The 8,595-nt window shown below is 38.5% G+C and overlaps 1 protein-coding gene across 1 annotated transcript; it reads right to left on the bottom strand.

Moving 5' to 3' along the window:
- Window positions 1-1,404: 1,404 nt before the first annotated feature.
- On the bottom strand, window positions 1,405-6,758 carry LOC116294967 (pancreatic secretory granule membrane major glycoprotein GP2). Its single transcript, XM_089032516.1, has 6 exons — window positions 6,329-6,758; window positions 4,747-5,043; window positions 4,181-4,405; window positions 2,596-2,824; window positions 1,963-2,261; window positions 1,405-1,583 (listed from the first exon to the last, which is right to left on the bottom strand). The coding sequence occupies exons 1-6, from the start codon at window positions 6,756-6,758 to the stop codon at window positions 1,405-1,407; spliced, it is 1,659 nt and encodes a 552-aa protein (XP_088888642.1).
- Window positions 6,759-8,595: the final 1,837 nt, after the last annotated feature.

The following is an 8,595-nucleotide window of genomic DNA, read 5'->3' as shown; positions in this document are numbered from 1 at the left end:
CTGCGTTCGAATGGTGTACTCTATGGTTATCTACTAAAGGCTATCTTCTATCAGTGGTTGTAGACTACACATATGTTTCACTCACACCGTCACCGAATTGTTTTCTAGCTGTAAAAAATGCACTAGTTCTTTGCTAGGTTAAAAAATCTTATGACCACAATAGTAAAAGGCTGTGTGTCTGAACCCGTTTGACATTTTCAAAATCAAACAATGTAGCGAGAACTGACATTGTAAAATCTTGGCACTCAAGTCGACTTCCAGGTCCAAAATTGGGAAGTTTCTTAAAATAACTTTCTTTAACTTTATGCCTGGGGTGCTTACCATTTACACCAATCCATCTGGTTGGAAATTCATTCCCTAGTGGTAAGAAAAGAGCGGGAGAATTTGACTTTCGAAAAATGGTAAACTTGTCTACCGAAAGAACAGAAAAGAGCGGGAAAAGTCAATCTTAAGACCGAATTTTCCGGAATTTTCCGATCGGAATGATACAAACTGATTTGTCTTCAACCAGAATTCCCGGTTTTTCTGGGTAAATGGTAAGCACTCTGTTTTCAGTGATTTTCATTCTAGTTTGGACCCGGAAGTACGTCACAACTTTCTCCCTCGGGTCGTCCCTCGGGTCTTCCCTTTGGAAACGTTTGAATAATTAACTCTTATTATTCAGTCTAGCAAATGATTAATTAAGTATTAAGTCTTTGAAAACAAATATCAATAATCATTCGCTTCCCTAGAAATAAAAGGAGATAAAAATGGCCATGTTTTATGATACCAATGAAAAACTACTGTCTGAAAACTTCCTTAAACTATTAAGACTGACTTTCTTGAGTTTTAAGAGTGGATTCTACTTCAACAGAATATTAGTGTTATTACTGACTGACTAACGTTAATAAACTAGTAATAAACGTATTATACTTACACTCTCTCTGGCCACAACAGGACGCTAGCCAGAATTTTTATTTCGAAGTATGAAGTTAACGTCTTTCAAGAATATTTGCCAGCAACTTCGACGACATTCATCTTGAAACTTCAACTCTTTCGTTGGACAATTTTCATCGACAATTTAGTGCAAAAAACCCTCAAAACCCCTTCATTTCCTTCGCCTTTCGAGTTATTCTCCATTGGTAGAGAGTAAGAACCTGATAGTATGGTAAAGTCTGTTGTTTCTAACGATATTTTTGCATCATGCAGAAAGCTTCACATTTGACGAACATCAAATGAAGTTTATTACCATATATGGACTTGTGATGTAGGCAAATATTACGCATGCGTAAAGGTATCTATGAACTTTTATGTTTGCAAGGGTGTGACTTTTTTTCTGATTAGGCGAAGGGAATAAAAGAAAAGTTAACAAAACACTTTAGATAAACTACCTTCAAAATATACCTAACTACATGTTCATGTTATCTAGTTTCGGCTTTCATCTTTTTCGCCGTTTTCCTGTTCATTTTGGCAGCTTGCTGGCTCGACTTTTTTATCACGCCGGCAATTTCGGTAAATAATTATCAAGAGGAGTAATGTGATGACAGAGAATACACCAGCAGTGACAAGGACGGATATCAGGATGGTGTTGACGTGGAAGGAAGCTGTCAAGAAAGATAGAAATAAAATACTGAAATGAATTTTGTTACCAGGCCTTAGATTAAAAAGCCCTCCTATAAAGCCAAGCTATTTTAGCTATAAATCATGGGAGGCCCGATTTACCTTTTTTGTTAAGTCATTTTAAGTCTTTACCCCAGTCATCCTAAATTTGTGAATATACCCCTAATACACCGACATCACCCTCTCTCTTGTACTACCGGATAGACCTTGGAGGACCTGTGCGGGAATGGACACTTTACACGTTGAATCTGAAGCTCGATCATGTGGTAAATTTGTAATCCTGTTCTTATTTTGTAACGTACCTTTTGTAGCTGTCAAGCTATGGGCTATTAATTGACATGAATAGAGATTAGTTTTACTTACTTTTCCCTCCCTTGTTGACATTGTTTGACTCGGCCATCACCGCCTTCAAAGGGCCTACAGACAAATTATACGGCATAGAGCTTTCCAGATCACTGGAATCACGACGGCTTCTAGGTTTGGTACAACCAACAGCACATCTGGATCTGGAGTTGGTAGAGTTTTGATGACACACAAGCAGTTCACAGTGGAGATAAACCAGATGGGAATTAGAGTAGGCAAATCGAAACGATCTGATGGAAAATCGTTGGACTTTACTGTAGGGGTTGTGGAAGTACACCATGGTCGAATCAACAATGCACCTGGAAATCCAAGTATATTGGTCTATTAATTGCACACACATACAAGGAAATTCCGTCTATATCGAAATCCCCTGCAGTCCTTATGATGAACCCTGGGAGTAATCCCATGTTGGTGATTCTAGTTTCAAGTTCCCAGTGACTGTAATCAGTGGGAGTGAGGCGGGGAAAAACAGGATTGAGTGGACGGTAAAAATGTGACCCCAAACCCGGCCCCAGTGATGAATGCCGGCCCCTTGGAGCTATTTCATTGGTAATTATACTTCCCATTTACAGTGACCATTGTCAATACCCTTTTCGAGCAGTAACAGAGAAATGTCAATTTTGGATTTCTTACCCTCTCTCTAGAAACACGTGTTGTGGAAATGAGTCTGGATTGGTTGAATTGTTAGCACAACAATTCTCAGCAAAAACGACCAGATCAAAAGTGGTGCTCTTGACTTCATACTGAACCCACAGAGACTGGTTTGGGTAGACAACCACTGGGTAAGCAGAAGGTGAGTAAGGTGTTGAGTAGTTGGAAGTCTGGTAGAGATCCATGATGAATGTGATGTTGCCATAAAATCCTAGGAAAATATAACTACAACAGATAAACAAAAGGAAATCGTTGCACCTCGGACAGCTATGACGTATTTCCTCTCTCGGATTGTTAGTCAACTGAATTGCAAGTTTTCAATAGAATTTAGTCTTTCTGGTTGACAGCAACATGGTGGTCAGTGTTTGATCATCGTTTGGAGCAGATAATGAAACTCAAATACTTTTATCAGCTGATTGAAACTAATTGAAACTCAGCAATACCGACAGTTTACCTCGTGAAAACAGAATATATGGTCTACATGGTGCTCAGTAACTCACTTGTCTCACATTGTTTTCCAGTGAATCCATGGTAACAGTTACAGTAATAATGGTATTGATCTCCATGGCAACTTCCTTCGTTACGACAGGGATGGCTGTTACATTGAGTCAAGCCTTAAAAAAATATTTCTCAGTAAAAAGAGAGGTGCCATAAATCTATGACACTTGCTATTTCAAGTTTAGTAGTAAACGGCATATGTGACGTTTTCTCGCTTGCTTTGTTGCTAGCTAAGGAAACTTAACTTGTGTGTAGCCAGACTGTTCTCTCGTATAGTCCGTCGGACTTAACAGTCAGCTAGGTCGGCTGCACGCAGGCTAAGGAAACTCAATAGAGGGTTTTTCACTTTATCTCATGACTTATAACGAGACAAAGGATTATGGGTCATCCCTCATACATTAATCAAGATAATCGTTTGAATGTCTACACCTACTACCCCCAACTTGGGTAGGGGTGTGCCGCCAGGACCTCAAAACCCTGACTCTATCCCAGACCTAAAATTTTGATTTTACCAACCCTACGCCATACTAAAACTAACGTTGAAGACCCTATCCCAGACTAAACCCGGTTAGTCAATAGATCGCAATAAATATTTACTAACGTTTTTATTGTTTTTGTGCCGTCAGAAAGCGTAGTCTATTCGCCAGACAAAAACGACCAAATCGTAACCCTATCCCAGACAAAAATGAAACCCTATCCCAGACAAAATGTCAAAAAATGATACCCTACCCAAGACCCAAAAGCCGTAAAACCATGCCCTATAGGGTGGCACATACCCGTATAGCAAATATAGGAGAGTACCCCCCCCCCCCCCCCACCGGTTTAACTTACAGGTCAAATTGGAATTAGCTTGTTAGGCTTTGCAGAGGTAGCAAAACTCGAAAACCCTCGCAGAGCAAAACCTTAACTTCGAATCGAGCCCAAGATCCCAGAGGTGAGAGGCGAGCGTATATTTCTGCTACACCACCCTCGATCGAGCAATAAGAATAGTACACGATGATTACGAATCGAAGAGTGTTCAGTACAACTATATCTTTCTGAATTAAGCATCGTTACTCGTAAACCAAACCTGATAATGCAGCTGTTGTTGTTGTGTTTGCTACTCCTGCTGATGCTGTTGTTGGTGCTACTGCTGTTACTGGTGCTGTTGTTGGTGCTACTGCTGTTTCTGATGCTGTTGTTGGTGCTACTGCTGTTGGTGGTGCTGTTGTTGGTGCTACTGCTGTTGCTGATGCTGTTGCTGGTGCTACTGCTGTTAGTGATGCTGTTGTTGGTGCTACTGCTGTTGCTGATACTGTATGAAAAATAGAATAACAAACGATTAGAAAAAAAACGAAAAAAAAAACGCTCATTACAAATATATTTTTCAACAAGTCGTAAGTCATTAGAAAAAAACCGTATATTTGCAATAAGCGTTCTTATTGCTCTGGTTGTCGATGCTGTGGCTGCTGTTTTTATTGGATGCAGCAAACAACGAATATATTAAAACCACTTAAAGGTTTGAAATGAAAAAAAAACCATCATTTTACAGTCATATCGAGATTTTTGTCGTTAACCTTAAAGTGGACCACTGAGATCATTGCAAATATCACCCAACGAGATTATTATTTATATTCTAGCAATACATGGAATTACCATCACGATAGCAGGTTACAAAGACGTCTTCATGATGACTACAGTCGTGCCTCCCCCACCCATTATGTCTACACTGTTGAATAGCACTCTCGTTGCCAGAACATCGTACATCATCAAGCCATATCTGTCCTGTTACTCCTCCACTGTTATGATAAGAAAGGGCACCAGCAAAGCCAAGCTGACGGCAAACCACGTGGGTGTTGGTCATGGACCAGATATCATCACACACTGTACCCCATTCTCCATTATGAAGAACTTGTAATCGACCTGAGGACCCTCCCCCTTGAATGCGCGCACCTGACACAACAACAAACAAAACAAGTTCTTAAAAGAGTATGTAATTGAAAGCATCACAGCTTTCCAACCATGGTATCGGGCCCTCATTGAACGAATTTTGAATTTTTGAGGACGTACCTGGACAAAAAATCCCATTTTCAGAGTTATTTTAAATTTTGATTATAACTAGAAGAATATCTATATTGTCTAGTTCAAGAGAATAACGAGTCACGCTGAATGTATTTGTTTATACTATCGCTTATCGTAATTCTGACTCTTGAAACCCTGTTCTCCTTGGATTTTCGCTTGTTAGTGCAGAAAATACTGCTCGAGTAGATGAATCATGAATAGTTTATAACCAAGACAAGCTCAGTATTGCCCATGAAGTTCATTGAAAACCGTTCGTTTTTTGCTGCTAGGACAGCTTCCTCACGAATGGAAGGAGTATCGACCATATATTTATTTGCTGGCCTGTTCGATCGCGCCCGGGTCAGGAAGCCTACATTAAAATACATTATACTAGAAGTGAACTAAAAAATGCCATAAGATCGCGAGTGGAAATTGATCACCCTAGAAGCTTTGAAAGAGAAGCCATATTTCTCCAATTACTGAAAAATAGCATCAGTGATATTTTTAGTTTTTGGCCTTTTTTTCTCCTTATCCCCAGGTAATATTTTATTGAATTTTCTGAGAATCTTATCGCTACTTACTAATGGTCGTTGAAGACCTCATATATGAGAGTTTTGCTAAAAATCACATTTTGGCCGTTTTCTTTTAAAACGGCTCCAAGTTTTTTCTTCAAACTTTCTACATCAATAGACCAGAGTTTCATCTACGTTGTAGTGAAACTTCTACAGCTTTTCCTATCCAAACTTTGAAGAAAACGTTTTTTAAAGTGAGGTGTACCTAAAGAGCTCATTCCCCTTAGAGATTAATTACTTGAATAGAGCGTGTGAATGTTACATAGCCACCATCATAGCCACCATCTTGGTTGACGATAACCAGACATTCCTAATTAGCTTCTCTTGTTAGATCAACCAAGATGGCGGCTGTTTCATTATTATCCATATCTCAAGGGATTTTGAGTCATGTGGTTGCAAACACTCTATTGATTCAATATTGGTCGACAAGAACGCTCTCGGTCGTTCCCACGGTTACAATCGGGAGAATATTTTCATAACGACACTGCCATTGTGTTTATGCAGATATTCTGCCGAACCTGTCCCGATGTTAACCTTTTTGAAAGTCCGAGAGCGTTGTTGCATTCTTAAGGCTAGAGACGATTAAGCACCAAATTATTACATACCTGTCCCGTTGCCACAGTAACGAAGGTGGCAGTTTGGAGGTCTGACAAGCTCGTACACGTAGAACCCTCCACAGTTTCTGACACGAATATTGTTGTTCCAGTTACAGCAGTTACTATTCCAATGATAGCACACTCTACGAGTCACGATACCCTCTGTTTGGGTGGGGTGAGAACCTTGCATCCACCCAGAGGCGTCAGTACCGCAGTAGTTTTTACGGGTGCAAGATGTCGGCATAGCAGTCCCAGCATCTCCCATGAAGCGGTACCATTCTGGGATGAGAGTATCGTCGCACTTTGTTATGTTACCTCTGGGTACTCCTTGAGCACGACTACTTGAGTTCAACACAGTGTAACTAGAACATTCTACATCCAAGGAATGTGTATAACCAAAGATTACAACAAGAACAGCAAAATTGTACGTTAGATACATGTTTGTACGCTTCCAACCAAAATGGATAGCTAAAAAACGGAACCGCCCTCAGAAATGAAATGTTTAATCTGAAAGAGTGAAGTGTCTTTTAAACCAAATTCTGGATGATTTATTGAAGTCAAACATTCACTAATAGTTCAACTTCAATCAAAGCTTTTAGTATGTTGGCGTTTTTTTTAATTATTATTATTTCTTACTCTAGTGTCTTTTTAAATTAGATTTAACTCTAACATTCACTTAATAATCACCTTTTCTCGTTAAGAAATAAAGTTTTAAAATGGTCTCATTGGTGATACACTTTACTATTCTATAAATCATCATTCTCATCTTTTAAGTAATAATAATTGTAAGGGTTTTTATTGAGTGCATTAATCTTACTATTCATAAAACAACCAACTCTATTGTGAAGCTTGTAATATATATGTCAATTGAGACGCTTCAATGACATAAATGTTTTTCTCAATTACTTTCATTACTTTTGCTGACAGTTTATATAAATTGTTTTTACGTAATGTTTAATAAACGAGCAGGAGTGTTTTATCGGGTCTAAAACCACTCGGCTGCGCCTCGTGTTTTATACCCGATAAAACACTCCTGCTCGTTTATTAAACATTACATAGACAGTTATTTACATTAAAACAAAAGGTTATATACCAAGCTTAAAGCAGAATAATTCAACTCATAATATTAACAAGCTTTTGATCGAAAAATTACCTAGATCTGAGAATACAAATTCCAAAGATTTTTGCAGGAAAACCTAGATAGAATTATTCTTGTTTATTGAAGCGAAATAAATTTTTAAATTTTTATGAAAAAGATGGGGTTTTTTAATGAAAAATTCTGTAGAGTGATAAAAACTTTAAAATGATATCACTGACAAACAACAAAGACAACAATTCATAGTTTATTAATTGAAAGAGGAAAACTTTTACATTACTGCTTTTCTTAATTTAGGTCAGAACCGTTTAGTGGCATATCATAGTGTTCATCATGAGCCTGCAGGAAAAAAATTGAAAACTGATTTTGAAAATTTGCGCATTTGAAAATTTTGATATTGATACGTTTACGCAATATAAATTATCTAATTCCGAATGATACAACACTCCGTATTTAGTCTTAGCATATTACAATGTTATTATTACAGGCTAAAGGAAGAGAAGTAGTTGAAATAGGAGTTTATTTGTTTTAATAATACTTTACAAGAGAAAAAGGCATGGGCAGTTTGTTCAGTACTTACACGCTCCACAGGTTTTGCGACAGAATCTGTTCTTCATTGATGTACCGATCAGATGGTGGTGGTGGCGGTGGCGGTGGCGGTGGCGGTGGCGGTGGCGGTGGCGGTGGCGGTGGCGGTGGCGGTGGTGGTGGTGGTGGTGGTGGTGGTGGTGGTGGTGGTGGTGGTGGTGGTGGATAGGGATAGTAACCATTTGTCAATGGCAGTAAATGTTAATATCAAATTTGAAATCTAAAGATATGAGTACTAATATCTATTGCATATATACTAATATCTATTGCATATATACTAATATCTATTACATATATACTAATATCTATTATAGATATACTAATATCTATTACATATATTCTAATATCTATTACATATATTCTAATAAAAAACCGAGACCCTGGTGCCGGGTAGACAAGGATACGTTTACTTAAGAATCTAAAGGCAAAGTGGAAATAGCTTAAGTTGAAAATATTGTAAGTACTGATCAGCCCAGAGGTTGTTTCAGGGCTCAATCTGTGAGTTAACTGTGCCCTGACTTAAATCAGCCCAGAGGTTATTTCAGGGTTCAATCTGTGAGTTAGCCATTCCCTGACTTAGATCAGCTCAGAG

This window comes from Actinia tenebrosa, unplaced genomic scaffold, assembly GCF_029948245.1.
Source record: "Actinia tenebrosa isolate PJP-AT-01 unplaced genomic scaffold, QUT_ActTen_1.0 PGA_scaffold1__47_contigs__length_23844297, whole genome shotgun sequence".
Classification (NCBI taxonomy): Eukaryota; Metazoa; Cnidaria; class Anthozoa; order Actiniaria; family Actiniidae; genus Actinia; species Actinia tenebrosa.
The sequence above is the reverse complement of the archived record's forward strand: the minus strand, read 5'-3'. Positions and strand labels throughout refer to the sequence as shown.

Coding starts and splice junctions, on each gene's coding strand:
- LOC116294967 (XM_089032516.1), bottom strand. CDS start 6,758: ATGTATCTAACGTACAATTTTGCTGTTCTTGTTGTAATCTTTGGTTAT. Junction 2,262..2,595: donor CACGTGTTTCTAGAGAGAGG/GTAAGAAATCCA, acceptor TTGGATTTCCAG/GTGCATTGTTGATTCGACCA. Junction 1,584..1,962: donor TGTCAACAAGGGAGGGAAAA/GTAAGTAAAACT, acceptor CTTTCTTGACAG/CTTCCTTCCACGTCAACACC.